General features: G+C 35.5%; 2 protein-coding genes across 2 annotated transcripts in view; one reads left to right on the top strand and one right to left on the bottom strand.

The window, feature by feature from the left end:
* LOC122307239 (cyclin-dependent kinase C-1-like) overlaps positions 1 to 12,258 on the top strand; it is a 49,869-nt gene extending 37,611 nt beyond the window's left edge. The window contains exon 12 of the mRNA XM_043119976.1: positions 11,393 to 12,258. Coding sequence (XP_042975910.1) covers positions 11,393 to 11,936 — 544 coding nt within the window. The 3' untranslated portion in view covers positions 11,937 to 12,258. The remainder of the gene's footprint in view (positions 1 to 11,392) is intronic.
* A 1,703-nt stretch (positions 12,259 to 13,961) lies between these two features.
* On the bottom strand, positions 13,962 to 15,558 carry LOC122306868 (1-aminocyclopropane-1-carboxylate oxidase homolog 6-like). Its single transcript, XM_043119398.1, has 2 exons — positions 14,605 to 15,558; positions 13,962 to 14,397 (listed from the first exon to the last, which is right to left on the bottom strand). Exons 1-2 carry the CDS (start codon positions 15,460 to 15,462, stop codon positions 14,131 to 14,133), a joined length of 1,125 nt encoding a protein of 374 aa, XP_042975332.1. The 5' UTR covers positions 15,463 to 15,558; the 3' UTR covers positions 13,962 to 14,130.
* Between the last annotated feature and the right edge of the window lie 6,558 nt (positions 15,559 to 22,116).

Raw genomic sequence — 22,116 nt, 5'->3', positions numbered from 1 at the left:
CGTATTAATTAGTTAAGAAAGTTTTGATTTGGCCCCTAGTAACTATGAAGAATCTAAGCAAGTACAAATAACCTAAATAGCATTCAAAGTTCATTTGATTAAATGCCTTTAAAAAGCATTCAAAGTTCATATTTATGTTGAATTACTTAATCCTGGTTGTAGTTCTATTATATTTTCTCAGCATGGGAAACGAGAAAGAACAGCCAACTACATGTCCATCATCTAGCTCAAATCCTCCATCGGAGGTATGTATGTTATATAATTGTGCACTTCAATAACATTGGTACTGTTGATATTTCTTGTTTGAAAATATATAAATAACTTTATCTAATAATGTTAGGCCATACCATCAACCACGCAAAACATTCCACCTTACATGGCTGGTTACTTTGGACCAGTGCCTACGTGGTCACCAACTTTTCTACCATATCCGGCTGGTAACCAATATCCAATCAACATACAGGTAGTGATAACTTGTAGCGGATTTTTTCTTAATAAGTTGTCTTTTTTGCAACTATTACAAAAATAAGGTGCCTTAATTGCAGAATGTGGTATTGATGAGCTTTGGTTAATTTGTTGCAGAATTCTGGTTACGGATTTCAAGGAATCATGGAACCTCCGACTCCTATCAGTAATACAAGCTCTGCCACGAGCAAGATATTTGGTTCAGAACCCGATAATAGAGCTGATGGTGTGGAATCTGAAGCGCCTTGTGGATCTCCTATAGTTGAACAGCGTACTGAGGAACAACCAAATCATACGGAATCTAATAGTGGCAGTCCCTTGAAATCTCAAAATGTCGAAGTGGTTGATGATGATACGATTGAGGAGCCAAAGTCGGGAATGGAGTTTAATTCCCTTGAAGAGCTATTATGTTATTATAAGGAGTACGGTAAGAAATGCGGGTTTGGGGTGATGACAAAACGGACTGATAGGGGAGAAGATGACTCTGTTAGATACGTCACTCTTTGTTGTGCCCGAGGTGGGAAGGCCCGGAATAGGACGTTGAATGTTGCCAAGCCACGTCCAACAGGAAAGACAGAATGTAAGGCAAGGATTAATGCCTTAAAGCAAGATGGAGTGCTGAGGTTGACGACTGTTCATAATATCCATAACCATGGCCTCAGTCCGAAGAAATCTCGCTTCTTTCGATGTAATAGAGAAGTTAGTGAGGCCGTAAAAAGGGTCCTAGATACGAATGATCAAGCTGGCATCCGAGCGAGTAAGAGTTATGGATCTCTCGTTGTTGGAGCGGGTGGATTCGAGAATCTCCCCTTTCTCGAAAAGGATTGTCGCAATTATATTGACAAGGCAAGACATCTACGACTTGGCGCCGGTGGTGCTGGAGCGCTTCGACAGTATTTCTTACGGATGCAATATAAAAATCCTGAATTTTTTTATATGATGGACATAGATGATGACGGGAGGTTAAAGAACGTCTTTTGGTCAGACCCCCGTAGTAGAGCAGCGTACCAATATTTCGGCGATGTGGTGACATTCGACACCACATACCTAACAAATCGATATGGGATGCCCTTTGCACCATTTGTTGGTGTAAACCACCATGGGCAGTCAATTCTGTTGGGAGCCGGCTTGATTTCTAGTGAGGATACCGAGACATTTGTGTGGTTATTTGAGACATGGTTGCAATGCATGGATGGTATCGCTCCGAAAGCAATTATCACTGATCAAGATAGAGCGATGAAAAATGCAATCGCTCTTGTCTTTCCAAATACCCGGCACAGATTTTGTCTTTGGCATATACTGAAGAAAGTTCCCGAGAAACTTGGCTCATATGGTTCCTACAAAACTGGGATGAAAAGTGCCTTGATGAAATGTGTATATGACACCCAACGTGTTGATGAGTTTGAAAAGTGTTGGGATGAGTTGATTACCACTTACAACTTGCATGAGAATGCGTGGTTGCAGAGCCTTTACGTTGAGCGTGAACATTGGGTACCGGCATATTTGAAGGAGTGTTTTTGGGCTGGAATGAGTACAACGCAGCGAAGCGAGAGCCTGAATGCATTCTTTGACGGTTATGTACATTCTAGGACAAACTTAAAGGAGTTTGTAGACCAATTTGATAACGCGTTGAAAAAGAAGATTGAGAAAGAAAATCTCGCAGACTTCCAGTCATTTAATGTCACAATCCCCCTCATATCTCGATCTCCGATTGAAAAGAGGTTCCAAGAGTTGTACACGATGCTGAAGTTCAAGGAAGTTCAGCAGCAAATCAACGGCATCATTGACTTGAATCCGAAGTTACATAAAAGTGATGGTGCATTAAAGACATATATGGTTGAGGATGAAGTAGCTTTGGAGGAGTTCACTAAGTTGGTTCGGCATTTTGTGGACTTTAGTGAGGATGATGCAGTTGCAAAGTGCTCTTGTGGTTTATTTGAGATGAGAGGGATATTGTGTCGGCACATCTTGGCTGTATTCAGGTGTAACGATATTAGACATTTGCCGGAAATATACATTGTAGATCGATGGAGGAAGGATATTAAAAGGCGATACACATTAATCCACAGTAGCTATGATGAAGGGGACCAACGGCCCGATGCTAATAGATATTCAAGTCTTTTAAGTATTTGTTATCAGATGATTACTCATGCAGCTGGTTCGAGAAAGCATACTGAGGATGCGAGAAGTAAGTTAACTGCCATGATTGAGCTGTATCGTGCCAATGAAGAACCCCCATCTTTCACTCAACTTGGTTCTAATGTGGATCCTACGGCAAATGACACTACCGTCGGATGTTCTGGAGAAGTACACAGTCCACGGGTTGTGCGAGGTAAAGACAGACCTCCATCTCTAAGGAGAGCATCCAGGATGGAGATAGATATGCGGAAAGCAAAAGCAAAGACAAAGAAACAACCGGCAAAGGGGAAGCGTAAAGAGGTGAAAATATTTTAGGTTATTCGAGTCTTCCAGTCATTATTATTAAATATAAGTTCACTAATAATGTTTATATGTTTGTTAATTAGCGGGATGGAGAAGATACCCAGTCCGTGGATAAAGGAGATACACCTGTTGCGAAAGTATGCAGGAGTTTATTTGGCCCTTCTGAGATCGATCTCTCCAATGTTGGACACATGCAGGTATATTAATTAGTAATTATTTATTAATAAGTTTATAGGCGCGGCTGTATATTTACCATTGATTTCTATTAGGCTATTCCAAGAGGTGTGGGTATAGACATTAGTACAACACAGGCCCAAGAAATAGTGATGCAGAGTCAAGAAAGCGTAAGTGGATTTGTGAACTTCATACCCGAGTTCTCTATATTAATATTTATTAGTACGCTTAATAAATATGTTTGCAATTATTTACAGATGCAAGTTGAGTTGGATGGATCACAATATGGCATCAACTTTGGGTTGGACGACACACAACCGTTGCAATGAGAATATTGTAGATTTGTATTGAATATTTGTATTGAATATTTGTATTTGGATTTAATCTATTTTGGTATATTCCAAGTTTAGAGTTCTCTATGCTATTGGCAATTTTTTATTGCAGCTTGTTTGTCAAGTTATTAATTATATGTTGGATGGTACAAAAATATATGTTGGATATTCCACTTGTGTAAGCTGGAGGGAAGAAGTTAGTACATTACGTTGGTGTTGGTGCAGGTGGCAGGATGAAGTTTTTCTGTTCCCTTACACCTGCAGCAGGAAGGATATTAAGTATTTTTCTAAGGTTTTGTTCTTTAATGCCATTTATGGGAGTGATCTAAAGTATTAAGATTGGTCAAGTTTGTACTTTATCATCTAATTCTCAGCTTTGGGTTGCAGCTTTGGTTTCGAGATTAATTATTAATAATATTTCTTTTGCCTCTTAATTTATTGAAGACCAATTTTTGAAACTTTTTATTTCTCACATTCAAGTAGGAAGAATGTGTTCTGGATTATTAACTTTAGGAGATGTAGAATGTGGTGCACAGGTTTTCAGAATGTGTTGGTATATTTTATTGTTCACTTTTCCCTCTATCATTTGCACGTAAAAGAGGCAAGAGTGTTGGATACCATGGGCAGTCAATATTGAGTGGGACTGGGATGAGCCTATATTCGCTCAGATTTTGTCTTTGGGGTGGGAATGGTTCATTTTGGCTTTATTTGCAAAGGAATGGGGAACGCTAATTGTGTTAATTGTGTATTTATGTGCATTTGTTAATTACCTTTCTCGAGTACGTGCACTGATTTGGTTCTGCAGCACAAATCAATTCTGACTAACAGACACTAAAATGGGAGTTATTTACATGCAGCAGTTTTTTAAGGGACAGTGAGGTACACCTGATCTCGCAGACTTCAAAGAACCTTGCAAGATACCTATAATTTCCAATGAAAAATATAACAAATAATGATCAATATAATGCTGTACAGTTTCCAATATAAATAACCTTTCCCTCCATCAATTTCATTCCAACCAAGCATTTGTACCAAAAAGAACATCTTCTATTCTTTGCCACAGAAACAAGTACCCAGCAGTCTTAAATTACATTCATCACCTCAGAGTTACATAACAAGGATTTCTATTCCACCAAAATATACAACACTAGTTAACAACAATCCCCCATTCACTTATATAACACAAGGTAAAATGCATGTACAAATACAAAACAACAGTAAATCCAAAATAGCGTGCACAACCCCCTTCTTCTAGCTTCTTGTGCATTAAGCACCAATTCCTTTTGCGTAACCTCGTCGCTTTTATTGGACAGCACCATGCTTACCCTCTCGAGGCGATCCACTATCTTATGTAGCTCAATCTTCCTCTTTTCCAGCATCTGAAGTATGTTCTCTACGTCTTTCTCTTTCTTTAACAGTTCATCAATTCTTTCTTGTTGTTGTAGCTCAATCACTTCATTACCATCCAACCACTTGAAGAACTTACAATATGGTAAGCCCTGCTCAAAATATACATATATTAGAAAAGAGGAACTGTACAGTTTATTCATGCTCATTAAGCACCAAAATATATTAGGCAACTTGTGTTATTGTAGTTACCTGGGTATTATACTTTGCACACCCTAAGAAGGGTCTTCTTGGATTTTTTGTAGTAGTTGACCATTTCAATGTGGCTTCCAACTCGCAGAAGCACAATTCTTTTTCCAAACGTAGTTTGGGAAAAGATGATGAAGATATTGATGAAGATGATTTTGACATTCTAAGATGAACCCCCATAAAACAATTGAATAACAGTTGAATAATGATGGAATAATTATGTAAGAACGGGAAGTTTTGATAGATTAATGAAGAGCAGCAAGTTTACAAAGTATTATTGATAATAAAATTAGTCTTAAATTTTCAACTTTTTTTAATGAAGGGAAGTTAATGAAAGAGGATTATAGTTCTACATCATTGCGATAAAAAAAGAACCTGCTATGAGCACTAATGTAGACCAATTTAATATACACATTGTCAAAATTATTGTACATTTACATAACCAAGAACCTACTTGGTTGTTGAACAAAGTTGTTTTTTTTGGTAAAAATTGTTGTACATCTCACCAACAACTGAACGACCATTCAAGTGCACATTTATAATTGAGATTCAATAATCACTAAACAGGAAAACTAAGGATAAACAATCCAATCAACAACCTTGCAGCCTTGAAGTGCAACTAAGGAAAAACCAACAACTGAATTACATTCAAGTGCACATTTACCTAACCTCGAATTGTTAGTAAACGTAATTCGATTCAAGGTAGAGTTATGACACTTTAATATAGGAACACTAATTGCCTAAAGCCTGAGAATCGAAATGAAGATATAATATTAATAATATAGGAACACTTTAATATAGGAACACTTCAATCGGTTTACCTAATGTTGAAGGCAGTACACCATCGTAAAAGTCACAATGTGGTGCAGCTATGATACTTGATAGCCAAACCGTATCTCTATTAACTGTCTCTATTCTTAGATTATAGAATATTCACTACTCTTAATTCCTTCACTTCTTTATTTTTTTTGGACTAATGTAACGTCATTTTCTCCAAATTTTCCAAGCAGCCTGTAGCCCTAAGTATTAGAAGCACTCATCTCAAACAGAACAGAGAACCGAGATAATATTCACTAAAATTACTATGAACAAACCATAAAAACACAAACATTAGACTCATCAGCAATCAAACCCAAACGAGCAGAAAATAAATAAATAGAGCTACAACCAACCATTTAAAACTACAGCAGCTTATAAAATCTCAATCCGCCAATAATACCCAAAACTCATCAGCAATCAAACCCAACCGAGAAGAAAATAAATATATAGAAAAACGTTAAAACAAACCAAAACCATTTGAAAGAAATGCAAATGGTCGTGCCTTATAAGATCTCCAGCCCAGATTCGTGCCTTGAGGGTCGTGGGTTCGTGTCCTGTCACGGCCTCAGGGGTTTGCGTGTCACGGCCTCATCTCTCTGGGAGGACGACGGGGAGAGGGAGGGCGAGTGGGTTTTAGGGTTCGTGTGGGTTAGGGTTCGGTTCGGTTAGGGTTTGTTTGGTTTAGATTGGGACGATGAGAAAGGAGAGATTAGAGGGAGATGAGAGGGTTAGGGTTCGGTTCGGTTAGGGTTTGTGTGGGTTAGCTTAGAGGGAGATGAGAGGGTTCGGTTCGGTTAGGGTTTGTGTGGATCAGAGGGAGATGAGAGGGTTAGAGTTCGTGTGAGATGGAGATGAGGGTTAGGGCTTGTGTGGATCAGAGGGAGATGAGAGGGTTAGGGTTCGCATTCGTGGGAGATGAGAGGGACGAGAGAGATGGGTGAGAGGGACGAGAGAGAAGAGAGAGATGAGAGAAAGCCGAGACCCCGGGAATGTTTAGATTTAGATCTGTGCACTCAATGTAAACGGCGTCGTTTACATTATGTTGCCACGTAGGCAACGGGGACGCAACGGGGACGCACCCCGGGAACGTTTAGAATTTTCGAATGAACACACGTTTTACTGTAGAGAGAGAAAAAAATAAAAAAAATAAAGCCACGTCACTGGTGTGTGGTGTTGGAGACTTGAGGGGCAGATGAGTAGACTTTCTCTTTATTAATAGTTGTAGCAAAATCTTTGCACGGAAGAAGACATAAAATGGTGCAAGAAGAAATAAAATTTTGTACTGTTCATACTAAAAATTGGAAGAGTTGTTGATCACCTACTAAATTATATAATTTTCAAGTCATTATACTCGTCATAACACGCTTTAACGTGTTCAAGTCATTATATAATTTTCAAGCTTTGAAAATAGGGATAAAATAAATTTTAAAACAAAAAAAAAAAAGAAAACCAAAAAAAAAAAAAAACGTATCAAAGTCAAAAGTCGGAATTCCGGCACCGATCGAAAATCCGACTACCGAGAGGAATCGGGATTCCGATTCCGAACGGAATTCGGAATTCGGAATTCCGTCCGAACGGAATCGAACTCCGATTCCTCTCGAAATCGGAATCGGAGCTCGATTTCGACTCCGACAAAAGTCGGAGTCGGAAGTCGAAATTCCGATTCCGACTCCGTCGGAATCGGAGCACAGCCCTAACCTACTGATCTCAAAAAGTGAACCGGTGAGAATAATAAGTTGTTAAAATATAAAATATATAATAAAATTTACTGTTCCTTTCCTCTTATTTAATCTTTGTAATAAGTGTTGATTTTATATAAAATTAAATTAAAAGTTTTGAGTTCGAGTTTACGATTCTACAGTCTATCCTCATTTAATTACATATTTTAAATATTTAACCCACTTGTTAGTTTAAACGTTTAGAACAAGTGACATTTCAAGAATCCTTATATATAATCAAAGTGGAAGTGTAATGCATGCACACTAGCTAGCTAAATACACTTGAGGGAATTAATTTCTTTATTAATTAGTGGTAGTGTTAACTAAGAACATTTATCAAATTTGAGTACCAGAAGTTATACTCCTCAAAATAATTATAATCTTTTTATCATTTTCTGATATTAAAATAATTTATTATTTCTTTATCAATTATTTGATACCAAAGAAATAATAAAAGGATGATGAATATATATATATATATATAGACGATGAAAAGCATTTTTCAACTATAATAAATGGTGACATAAAGTTCCCTCTTCCCACATAATTTCACGTGCTTAATATTAAAAGAACACGAGATTATTAATAATGTAGTATGAGTTTTGTTATATATAAGTAGAGTTACGAATTAATTTATGTATTAATATTAATTTATTTATTATTAAAATTTAAATTAATATTATTTTTAATAAAATTTATTTTTTGATCAATTATAATATATTAATACATAGATTAATATATAATTATATTTATAATTATATTTTTCCATATATTATATAGTGGCAACGCGTGAATCGAGCGCAGAAATTGCTTCTTTATTCTCTGCTATTGCGTACTAATCTTTCCGCTGCATGCATTATTAATTCCTATATAAATATATTATATATATATATATATAAGTGTTCTAAATATGTTCCGTACTCTGTATATGCGTCTCAATAATCGCGTCTCTGACACTTTAATTACAAAAACAGCACGTTATAAGGCTGCTCATAAACGGACACAAGGACAGAAATCACCTGTTGGATGTAGTTTTTACTTTTTCCAAGTCTAGGCCGCTCGGTGTGATTACGTACGTAGGGTTTTTATTCAAAGTTAGGTTGCATATGAGGAATAATGAGGTTGCAAATTCATTCTGACGCATGTTGATAGGTGTGCAGCATATAATATAGATTCGTGTTAAGATTAGATCTTGTAATGCCTCGATCAAATCTCAACGTTAGATCAGATCTTGTAATGCCTCGATCAAATCTCAAATACGGTAGTCTAACCGGTTCGATTTTGAATATATTTTAAAATTTTATTAGTATATACTAATTTATTTATATATGGTTACAATATATGATCAAATGTATAGAAATATATTTATATAAAAATATATATTATAATTTATTATACTATAAAATGTATTTATCATTAATATATATAGTTTATGTTAATAACATATGATCAAATGTTCTTGTTTAAGATTAAAATTTTATGTTATAAAATTAAATTTTTTAATAATAATGTTATATTAAACCTTATATTAATTTTACGTTATTAGATTATTATTATACATGAACAATAGGATTTCAAGATTTGTTGCTATATTATTTAGTAATTTAATATATAATATAAAATTATTTTATATATAATTATATATATTATATATATAAATGATATAAAAACTATTTTATATAATATATATATGAATCGGTCTAGTGTTAAAATAAAAAAAAAAAAGAAAAAATATAAGAACTGTGTAATTGATGTAGGGATAAAGGAGTGATATAACACGAAAATCAAGTGGGTGGGGAGTGGCCCAGAACTGCATCTGTGAAATGAACGACGCTTGGGAAACAGCTACCTTCCATCTGATCACAAAGGGTGCAAGATCGATCCGTGCTAGTACTTTGCCCAGCAATAACTCGAGTCTCGAGACTTTCAGGTACTTAGGAGGCCGGGAAGAATATGAGTTTTGCTATATATATATATAAAAAAAATTGTGCATTAATTATATATTAATATTAATTTATTCATATTTAAAATTTAAATTAATATTATTTTTAATAAAATTTAATTTTTGACCAATCACATCATATTGATACATAAATTAATACAATATTTGTAACTATAATTTTTTAAAAAATATTATTATCTGGACAATGCTAGGTTCAAGAAAAGTGTTCCTATATTGTACTGATATTGTAAATTATATTTTTTTATTATTTCTTTTTAATTTCTTTTTAAAAAAATTTAAAAATTAAAATTCACAAACTCATTAAAAAATACTTTTTTAATCATTAAATTTTAAAAAAAAAAATCCGTTAGTTTTGGGGCATCCGTACCATTGTCGGTGGCCAAGCATTTTCCTTGTTATTTTGCTGAGCAATGTTATATACAATCGTGAAATTATAAATACCGCGCAATCGTTTAGAAAAAGAGTAGGGTCCATAATTAAAAAGTCAGTTTTTTTTATGTGGGTCTTATATTAATTTATTTTTTTTAAAACGATTGCATACCGCTTACATAACTACGATTATAAATATCATTTCTCTATTTTGCTACGAAAGTCTCAGCTGAGCTTTGGTCCCCGTGACTCCCCTGTCTATTATTAAAGTGTGTCCTAACTGAGGGTCTGAATCATCCGTTTCTTACTCACGTAGAGCATTTCAAAACCCAACATGCTGGTCCCGTACTTGTTACGTAGGAAATTCAAGCCTAGCTACCTCACTACGTACACAATGTGGATAGGATGTGTATACCTGAAATAAACGGGTTTAGATCATTACAGTGGACCAAAAAAACCAACAGCCCAGTAGACCATATTAAATATTGTAACATTCGCATATTATGTTTATATTTTTTTTTAAATGAGTAATGTATATCTACCTACAGTTTTTTTTTTTTTAAAAAATAAAGACAATCATAAAAAGTAGTTTTTTAAATAGATTTAATTTTTAAAAAAAATTAAAATAATATTTACAATCTTAAGATATATAAATCTAAAAAAAATAAAATTTACCCATCATTAAAATTTGATAAATGATACTTGCAGTCGTTAGTATGCAAACACCAGCCATTCATTTTTTAAAAAATAAATAAATACTAAATTTATATGAAAAAAATTAACTTTTTAATAATAAATCTTTTTTTAAATAATTATATAATCTTTACGATTGTATATAGCAGTCATTAGGGCTCTAAACGAACAGAGCCGCTCATAAACAATTCAAGATCGACTCATATAAATTTGACTCGAATTCGGTTCATTTAATAAATGAGTTGATCGTGAACACTAATATTGGTTCGAATATTAAACGAGTAAAACTCATTCGATTCGGTTTAGGCTCGTGAACAATATTCGTCTTCCTGTGTTTCCTGTGAACAATCTTTGATTCGATTCAATTCGGTTTATGAGTAACACCTCACTATTACCTTTATTGTGCTTCTCGCCTCCCTGTGTTTCCTTCTCTATTAATGATCCCTTATTTATGTAGAGAATATCTGCTCAGGATGCCCTAGTCGCAGAGTATTTTTGGAATGATCCTTTACCTTGCGACCCCAAGAGGTATGATTCCCATCTTTAAATTATCTCATAGGAGTTCTAAGATAACTTCATACATTTCACTCAAATAAAAAATAATAATAATGCAAAGAACAGCCTTGTACCCAAATGTATAGGCATTTGTGATATGCCACCCGTGGCAAACAATTGTTTGTTATCTTTTCTCATGCTTGCATGGACATGTCCCTTTGTGCCTGCACGCCTCAAGGAATTTCCAGATTTCTGCTTATCAAACAGCTGTAGGCTCTTTTTTGATAAGTAATATGTTGGACAATGTCTATGTTTGGATCATGTAGCCTGCCCAAGTATGAATCATCACATGAGTTTCAGACGAAGAAAAAAAGGCAGCAGCAACGTCAAAATGAAGAGACAGCGAAGCGACAGAAGTTGCAGCACCCTCAGCAGCATGCCCGTTTGCCTCCCATTCAACAGCATACTGGGCAAGCTCATCCTTCTCATTGGCATGGGCCTAATCATCCCATCAACAATGCACAGCCTCCCGTGTCTACTGGGCCTAGTCATCACCAATATGGAAGGCCCCGTGGCCCTCCTGGAGGTCCAAATAGGTACCCTCCAAGTGCAAATCAGAGTGGAGGGTATAACCAAAACCGTGGGGCCCAAGTTGGAAGCTACAGTGGTGGGCCATATCCATCGCAAGGACGAGGACCACCTTATGGTGGGAGTGGCATGCCTACCCCCAGTCAAAGAGGAGCTGCGAGCGGTTATGGAGTTGGCCCGCCAAATTATTCCCAAACTGGTCAATTTGGAGGTTCAGCTGGTGGTAGAGGTCCAAACCCGTTGGGTGGCAATCGAAATCAACAGTATGGTTGGCAGCAATAACAGTCGAGAGGAGATTTGAAGTTTGAACTGAATGGATATGGTTCAGTCGGAATATAGAAACCAGGGTGAAGATGGCCTCGGCTCGTATGCAAGGTAGACCTGATCAACTTTTGTGATGTCTAGAACGCATTTGGTTAGTCATTAATTGTTTCATAAGCTTTTAAATGATGTATATCTTTCTCTTTAGGGAGACTTTCATATTCCCTCTTTGCATTAGTTGCATGAAGCTGTAAAGATGGTGAGAATTATAGAAGTAAATTTGTATGACATTATTTTTCCACCGGGTGTTTTGTCAAGACAATATCAAACTCTGTTTATTCCATTTCTTCATTTAGAATTTCTTTTCCTTCGCAGAGTCCATTGCAGTTTTTACTTTTCAGCAAGATCTCTGTCAGAGATTCTATACTTGCGTAATGGGGAAATAATGAAGGTTGGGGTGGTATTGGTCCGGTAGCCATGAACCCACTAGTCAATATATAATGAAGCTGTCGTTTTTATTTAAAGCCCGATATATTTTTATTTCAACTTATGGTTAATCGTACGGTCAATGTTAATGCTCCCCGTGCATATTTCCTTTTAGGGAAGAAGCACCGCTACATTGAGAAGTTGGTAATTTGAAAAGGAAAAAAAAAAGTAATAAATATTAGGGACAAGCATTTTGTAAAAAGGTAGAATATTTCATAAAGAAAAAATAAAGTTTTTCACATTTTTTTTTAATGGTAGGATTTACTTTTTTATAAGTAAAAGGTCTTTGTTTTAATCTCGTACATGTTGAATTTGTATATATCATTATTAAAAAAAGAAGGTAACAATTTATGCCGTGCTTAGGTGTGTACAGTGTATTTGAATGGGACCAAGCCTAATATTCTAACTTTTATGTTTATTCTATTAAACCCAACAAAACTAATCAATTTAGTTCGAACTATATTGATCAGATTAGGTTGAAATACGTGGAACAACTGATCCATTCCATTTAAATGGGTGCGCGCACACGTACTCACAAAAGAACAAAGAAAAACGTGTAGACGACAATCATCTGCCTGACGCTTTTGAGTCTCTATCCAGACAATATTCCTCCGTGGACGGTGCTACTCTCGCATATAGGGAGTCCACTAAAAGTTCCGAATAGGGAAATTTGTTTTAATTTTTTGTTTTTAAATATTTTTTTAATTCATTAAAAAAATTTTAAAAAATAAATAAATAACATAAATTTATTAAAAAAATATTTACTTAATTATTAAGTAAAAATCAAAAAAATTAAAAATTAAAAATTAAAAAAAGGAGTCTATGGTCACCATCGGTGACCGATCACCCTATGTGAACTAAGCAATTTCCTTCCTCAATGACAGACTTGCTTTATCTAACTTTATGCAACTTCATCTATATGACATCCAACAACACAAATGAATCAATCAATTCAGCTTGAATTACGGTGAACGAATTAGGTTCAATATTTTCCATACACTCAGATTATTATTAGATCATGCCTGACGTCGTCCATACTCAATCACGAATGTTGCAAGTGGATATCAAGCTGATCTCAGCAGTTAATAATTAAAAAGAAGATAAAGGTTATCTGACCGACAGATCATGATCAATTAGCCTGCCTTATATAATTTTGACATATAATATTAGGTTATATTAGAGATGGAAAATAAGAGACAAATTTTGATATCAGATGAGAAGATTTTAGATAAATGATAAAAATTGAATAAAATATTATTAAAATATTATTATTATTATTATTATTATTATTTTAAAATTAAAAAAATTAAATTATTTATTATATTTTATATATATATAAATTTTAAAAAATTATAATAATAAAATGATATGAAATTTTTTTCATATCCAAACGTCAATTAATTTTACATTAGAATAATGCTATATACCATATCCCAATCTCACTTACATTCCACTACATATGAACCACTCCATTTTATTAACTATAATTGAATAATGTTATATATCACACTATCATCCTATTTGTATCCCATTATATATGATGTAACGCATTTATCACTATTTAATGATAAAGAAACATATAATAAATGATCATTCAATAGTGATAAATGTGCCACATCAATCATAATGAGATGAAAATATGTATAAAGTTTTCCATAATAATTACATAGATACACAAAACAACGTCCATTAGAAACACATAACTAAACGTAGAAAATCATGCCGACTTTTACGCTTCTCTCGGTAGCTTAAATTGCTCAATGATTGACTTGCTATCCAATCCCTTGCTGTAAAAGTTTTTTTGGAGGTCCTGCACTGTGAATTTCCGGTAAAGACGCGGTTTTTCTGCAGATACTAGTTCTTCCAGCGGTCCAAAGTACTCAGAATCGCCTCGATTCCCCACTTTAAAGAACATCACTATTGAGATTCGAGGCTCCTTGCATGGATTAGCCAAAACACGATGCTCCACGCTTATGTAATTGTCGTTGGAGATTATCTGCCAAATATATATAGAAATCTAGCTCAAATATATATATTTCTTCAAGTTTTAAAAACCGCCCTGCACGACAAACCGGCCTTTAACAAATATGCATGATGTTGTGACTTTAAGTGAGAGTTTGCTCAAGAAATTATTAGATCAGTTCATTGATGAAATGAACAAACATGTTTTTGTGACTGAGTTACGGAAAAATGATATATTTACTTGGATGGAGTCGCCAATGTTGATGGTCAAAGCTCCAGGGATGGGTTTCACGTTCACCCACTCATCGCCATGCTTTACTTGCAATCCCGCCACCTGGTTCTGCAACAACACCGTCAACCCGGAATCTGTGTGAGATGTGATCCCCAACGTCAGATCTGGGCGTGGACAGTACGGATAGCAGTGGCCCACGAGCGCTTTACCGCCCAAAAACCCCAGCTCCTTGAACCTTCCAGCCTCCACTCCCAACCCTTCAGACAGTAACTCGAACAAAGCCTCAGCCACCTTTGTTGCATGCGATTCCCATGCAAGCACCTCTTTCCTACAGATCTCCGGGATTTCCTCCTCCTTTGCTCGTACTTTCTCGGGCGACAACCACACCGCGAGCGAGTCATGCCAGGTGGCTGCCTTGGCTCGGTACAAGTCGTTGTTGGTCGCATACATGACTCCCTGCGAGTCTTGACGCTTATAGTGCTTGGCCCTGACCTCCTGAGGCTGGTCGTGGAAGGCTCTGATCGCGTTTATCGTTTCGTCGAGGACAGAGACCGGTACGCCATGGTTGATCACTTGGAAGAAGCCCCATGTGGCCGTTGCTTCTTTGATTTCAGCAACAAGTTTCTGTCGTTCGAGGGGGGAGTACTTCAAATGGGCTAGATCGATTACCGGTATGCTTTTTGTGGTGCAAGCTTGAGAGGGTTTCTTGAGGTCGGAGATAGTCTCCGGTGGGTGAACGAAGAAGCGGGGGATTGAGGTGATGCCGGAGTCGGCGAGTCCCTTGACACCCACCTTGGATTCGTCGAATTCCTTGACTTCTTTCATACGGTCGTAGGTGGAAGTAACACCAGCGGCGACGTCTGCCATGTTCTTCAATTATATGTGTTGGTACGTTTTTCGGTCTCCGTTAATAACTGTAGAGTACAACGCTTCTAGCTGAATAATTTTCGTTATGCATCAATGTATGGCCTGCTTATATATATACTAGTAAAGCTGTAAGGGCAACGTGTTGCACGTGTAACCAGTTGAGAAAATAAATATTTATAATTTCATATTCTCTTATAAAAATATAATTATTATATAGCATTAATGTATGAAATAGAAATATTAATATGATAAAAAATAAATTGACAATAAGAGAAATATATGGTCTAAAACATTTTAGTTAAAATAGGTAAAATTTTATTCATGTAAAAAAATGACGTCGTTTCAGTGCCATTTTGATTAATTAATGACAAACAGTTTTATTAATTTTTTTTAACCACAATACAAATGATCAATTGCAAATAATTTTATTAAATATTTTTTAAAAAACATTTATTAATCTATTTCATTTCTCAAAGACAGTAGTACTATATAGGAAATAACAAAAAAGAAAAAATTAATTGATTTTACATTCTCACACTTCTCAAAGTAAAATATTAATAATGATATATTATATTTTAAATTTATTATGAAATTATAATTTAATTCCCTATGAAAGTTTTTTATTATACTAACCCACCTATTATTATTATTATTATTATTATTATTATTATTATTATTATTATTATTATTGATAGGAAGAAATCTTCATTATAAACTCAAAGAGTTACAGATTAAGAACCCTTGTCAATCCAAACAATTTGGGAGATAGGCATAGCAATCACATCCTCCCAGGTCACTACATCATCTACATGTCAAATATAACGAGCTAACCCATGGGCGGCCTCATTACCTAATCTATGGACATGTTGAATAGTACATAAGTTAAACCTTCTCATAAGATTCTTGGTTTCTTGCAACACATGAAATAAAACAGAAAAAGAAGCAATTGTTTCATCTTGAATAGCTAGCCTTGATCATCATCAAACAGTCACTATCAAGAACAAGCTGAGTAATCCCCCGTTGCAAGCAGAATTGTAACCCTCTTAATAGTTAAAGTCAAATGTGTATATTGTATATTAGTTATTTATAGAATAAACATATAACATTTCAATTTTAAAAATCTAAACTACAGCACTAAGGCTTTATTTCAATAGTTAAAGTGTTTCATCTCATCTTATTTCATCATCACAATTTTTTCAAATTTTCATACAAAATATAATAAACAATTCAACATTTTCAATTCCTAAAATAATCATAATAATATTAAGAAATAATATTCTAAAAATATTTTATTTAATTTTCATCTCAATTCATCTTAACACATTATTCAAACGGCACATAAGTGTACTTAACTATTCAATTAAAATTTTCAAACTGTTCGTTTTCACTTTTAATAATAATTAGTTTGAAATTAATGCATGGAAGCATAAAAAAAAATGACAATAAAATTAATGCGTGCAATTTAAACTTATGAAATGAAAAAAAAAAAGAAAAAAGAAAAAAGGATGTCGGTTGGTTATTTGTAAGTGTCGAGGAGAAAAAAAAAAAAGTTACAAATTTGTATCATTTTGTAAATTATTTGTAGTTGATGGCAACGTTTGAAAAATTAAAAGGCACGAGAGCTAGACCAAAGACTTCCTACAAGCGCAAACCATATACAATAGCACGTGGATCCATTGTTTGAAATACAAGGCAAACTGCTGCCTTTTCCAGGTCAAAGAGAATAGTGACTTAGTTGATCAGTACTGTTAGATGCAGTACTGCATTCTTGAATTCCTCATTATATTTAGTGGCTGTGTATATTTATACAAAAATATAAGGGTATCAAAAATAACATAAATGTAAACCTATTCTAGAATATTCTGTGACTTAATTAGGTTAAAAAAAAGATATTGTGCTAATACGCCCCCTCGAGTCTAGAGGGATATCTACAACAGTGAGACTCATTCTAAGAATAATAAATCTATCTGAAACAAGTGGTTTAGTGAGTACATAAGCTAACTGATCCTTGGATGAACAAAAAGAAACTTTGAGAGTATTTGCAGTACTCTATCACGTACAAAATGGTAGTATATATCCATGTGTTTTGTTTTGGAATGGTAGACTAGATTTGCTGAAAGATATGTTGTCTCGATGTAGTCACACCATAGAATTGGTGGTTGTGAGAGGAAGATGCCAAGTTCTCGAAGCATAGTTTGGAGCCAAATTAACTCAATAGCTGTAGAGGCAAGGGACTTGTACTCTGCATCAGTGCTGGATCTGGCCACTGTCCTTTGTTTCTTAGAGCTCCAAGAAATAAGATGTTGACCAAGAAACACGTAGGACCCACCAATAGATTGTCTATCATTGTGGCAACATGCCCAATCAACATCTGTATAGGCCTAAAGAGTGAACTTGGAGACTAATTTAAAAAATAGTCAATGGCTGAGTGTGATCTTGAGGTACTGAAGGATCTTTTTAATAGCAAACCAGTGGGGCACTTTAGGATAATGCATAAACTGACATACTTTATTCACAACAAAAGCTATGTTAGGCCGAGTCATGGATAGGTATTGTAATCCACCTACAATACTTCTAAATAAGGTAGGATCACTAAATTTAGGAGCATCAAACTGAGATAGCTTAAGAGAAGTTACCATAGGAGATGTCGTAGGTTTGGCATTAAGCATATTGCTTTGGGTCAGCAAATCCTCAATATACTTTCTTTGGGATAAGAAAATGCCAGAATCTGAATAATCAATTTCAAGCCTGAGAAAGTATGACAATCTAGCAAGGTCTTTGATAGGAAAAACATTGGCTAGTTCAGATATGAGAGAATCGATGGCTTCAAGTTTAGATGATGTAATGACCATATCATCAACATAAATAAACAGAAAAATGTGTAAGTCGCCATTATTCAGAATAAACAAGGAGGGGTCAGCTTGAGAAGCAGAGAAGCCATACCCAGTAAGCAAAGTACTCAATTGTGCAAACCAAGCTCAGGGAGCCTATTTGAGGCCATAAATGGCCTTGTTGAGTTTACACACATAGTATAGAAACTTAGGATTGATAAAGCCTTGAGGCTGCTGCATGAAAATTGTGTCAATCAAAGAACAATGTAAAAATACATTTTCAAGGTCAATTTGATGTAAAAGCCAGCCATGTGTAACTGCAATAGAGAGAATCAGTAGAATAGTAGTCGATTTAACAACTAGACTGAATGTCTCACCATAGTCTAAGCCAAACTGTTGGTGGTAGTCCTTGGCTACTAATCGAGCTTTTCTTCTAGCAAAAGACCCATCAGAGTTCAACTTAGTTTTATATACCCAAAGATAGCCAACAAAGTTAAAGGAAGGATGATGAGTTACTAAAGTCCATGTATTCGTACTAATCAAAATATTAAATTCATAAGACATAGCATCATATTAGTTAGGGTACTTAGAGGCAACGATGAAGATGGAGGGTTCATCTAGAACCACCACGGTGGTGCTGAGACAGTGATGCAATGAGTAAGGGACCGCGCCATCGGTAGTGTGTCGAGGATGCAAAGAGTTGGTGTGACTCCAAGTGATGATAGGAGATTGAGGAGGAATTGGAGAGGTAGAGAGAGGTCTATTTGTGTGGGGATTCGGTTGGGAAGGAGATGAGATAGGGAGAGAAGTCGTGGTGGCGGCTGGAGATGAGTTAGGGTTTTTTGAGGACCAGGGGAAGAAATCGAAGATGAGCTAGGTTTTATGAGGTAACAGGACGTGGTGAGATAATAGGGGAGGGCTGATGAGCAGATCAGTTTGGGCCTGGACCGTGGAAGTGGTGTTGGACTTATCAGTGGAGTAGGAAAAGAAGCCTCATCAAAGAGGACATCTCTTGAGATGTAGATGCATTTGGAGATGGGCTCAAAACATTTGTTGCCCTTATGGGTGGGATTGTAGCCCAGAAAAATACAAGAAATTGATCGGTAATTTAATTTGTGCTTGTTATAAGGAATAAGGTTGGGCCAACATTGACACCCAAAGACTTTTAAAAAGGTGTAGTCCGGATATCTATTATAGACTTTGAAGTGTGGGGATTTATGTTTAAAACTTTTGAATGAAGCAAATTAATTAAATAAACAGATGTTTCAAAGGCTTCAACCTAAAAGGAGAGAGGAAGAGAAGAATGGGTTAGTAAAGCAAGCCCAGTTTCTACAATATGTCGATGTTTTCGTTCTACTAGTCCATTTTGTTGATGAGCATACGGACATAAAAATCGGTGATTAATACCGAGTTTGATACATTGTAAGGTCATGGGCTTAAATTTGACCTCACCATCAGTTTGAAGAGTAAGTAATTTAGTATTGAAAAGTTGTTCGATAAAGGATCGAAAGGTAGTGAAAATTTGCTAAACATCGGATTTTAATTTTAATGGGAAGAACCATGTGTAACGAGTGAAATGATCTATAAAAGAAACATAGTATCTATAGCCATTGTTGGAAATAACAGGAGATGGGCCCCACAAATCAGCACTAACTACCTCTAAGGGCCAAGTAGAATTAGGCCCATGTGATACATATGGAAGCTGATGGCTCTTTACAAGAGGACACGTTGAGCATTTGGAAGTAAAATGTTTTGGTAAAACAGGCAAATAGCTGGAGTGCACCACTTTGGAGATTTTTGAGTGATGGGTAGCCGAGGTGTTGATGCCATTAGGAAAAAGAAGTTCATTCGCCAAAATGAGTGGAGATTGAGGAAGAGGACGATGAGTTTATTGCCGAAGGGAACACATAGAGCCCATTACGGGTGGGTTCGGTGAAGAGGCATTTCCCTATCTAAGTGTCCTTCACAAAGAAATGGGTGGCATGAAACCCAAAGAAACATGAGTTATGAAGACAAAATTGAAGAGCAAAGACAAGGTTTTTGGAGATATCAGGTACATGAAAAAGATTACATAATTGAAAGAAAGAAGAGTTTAAGATAAGAGATGAGTCACTAGTATTCTGAATGGGGAGGCACGATCCATCACCGATGTGTACTGTGTTCTTACCAAAGTAGGGTTCACTAGATATGTTGAGGTTGCTGAGGTCATGGGTCAGGTGATAGGTGGCACCAAAGTCAGGGTACCAGGTTGGGTTGGAGTAGGAGTTGGGTATGGTAAACTGGGCAGAGAAGGACTGAGAGTCAAGGTATGAGCTAGGTGCGATAAAATGGGAAGAGAAGGATTGTGGAGGGTCTAGTTGGTATGAGTGGTCGAATCTGTGATGACATTGTAGGGCAACATGGCCTTGTTTTTGACAAACTTGACAGTTGGTCGTTGGATACCAGGTGTTTAAGGAAAGGAACCAGAGGTGCACCCAATAAATCTTCCTCTGCTTTGGCCTTGTCGACAACCACAAGAGGGACCATGACCTCTCTGATCATGGCCTCTGTAAAAGCTATAGTTAGCAGAAAACTTAGAGTGTGATTTGAGGGAATGAGAGAGTCGACTTTCATGAATCAAAAGTAATTGATAGAATTCATTTGAAGAAAGGGAATAAGATTTAGTGGTAATAGAGGTTATGAATGACTCATAACTAGTCCAAGACCAGTGAGCAAGTGGGTAACAAATTCCTTGTCTGGAAATGGGTTGCCAGTGGCGGCAAGTGTATCAGTAAGATGGCAAACCTTGCCAAAGAAGTTAGAGATTGATTGATCTCCTTTAGACAAATTGGTGTGTTGAAAAAGCACTTGGAATTCCTTTGCTTGAGAATGTGAAGCAAAAATAGTATGAAGAAAGTCCCAAAGAGCACGAGCAGTAGTTGCTGTAAAACATGACCAACAATTGAATCAGAGAGGGAGGAGAAGAGAACATTGAGTACAAGCTAGTCAGTTCTTGTCCAGGTAAGAAATTCTGGATTTTTTTTTTGGAGGAGTTTTGGTTCCAAATGGTAGGAATCGATTAGGGCAAGGAATTATTCCATCTACATATCCATAGAGACCTTGTCCTCTAAGGTATGTAGAGATCTTAACCTTCCAAAGGAGAAAATTCTCAGTTGTGAGTTTAATGGTGACTACGTGTGAGAATGAAGAAATAATGGAGGAAGGTGGCTGTAAGAGGGAGGAAGAAACATGTGTAGCAATGGATCAAGGAGACTACTAGCCAAGCTACTCTGATACCATGTTAGAGGCATTGCATTCCTAAATTTCTCATTGTATTTACTATGTAGTGCCTATGTATATTTATACACTTTACAAGAGAATCAAATCAGTTACAATGGTATCAAAAATAATAGAAATGTAAACCTATTTTAGAATATTCTATGACTTATGTAAAACAAAAGATATTGTGCTAATAAATACGTCTCCAAGAACCTGACTTTAACTTCTAATCAAGTTATAATTTTATTTGTACACTTATGCATTGTCAATTTCTTCGTGCTCACTTTAAGTTCATCGTTCATTATAAAACCTCCATTTCGATATTAAAATAGAATCATTCTACATGTTACACACCACACATATTTTAACTTTTTATTTTTTATTTTTCTTATAACAAATGTGGTATATGGATAATAAGTAGAACAATTCAATTAATTTAACAATACTAAAATAAAATAAAAAAATAATATTAAAATATGTAAAGTATATAGTGTGGGATTAAAATATGTAAAGTATGTAAATTAATAACAAAATGCTGCCCAACATAAATTTTATTTTTTGAAGA

This window comes from Carya illinoinensis, chromosome 4 (assembly GCF_018687715.1).
Source record: "Carya illinoinensis cultivar Pawnee chromosome 4, C.illinoinensisPawnee_v1, whole genome shotgun sequence".
Classification (NCBI taxonomy): Eukaryota; Viridiplantae; Streptophyta; class Magnoliopsida; order Fagales; family Juglandaceae; genus Carya; species Carya illinoinensis.
The sequence above is the reverse complement of the archived record's forward strand: the minus strand, read 5'-3'. Positions and strand labels throughout refer to the sequence as shown.

Coding starts and splice junctions, on each gene's coding strand:
- LOC122306868 (XM_043119398.1), bottom strand. CDS start 15,462: ATGGCAGACGTCGCCGCTGGTGTTACTTCCACCTACGACCGTATGAAA. Junction 14,398..14,604: donor ACATTGGCGACTCCATCCAA/GTAAATATATCA, acceptor TATATTTGGCAG/ATAATCTCCAACGACAATTA.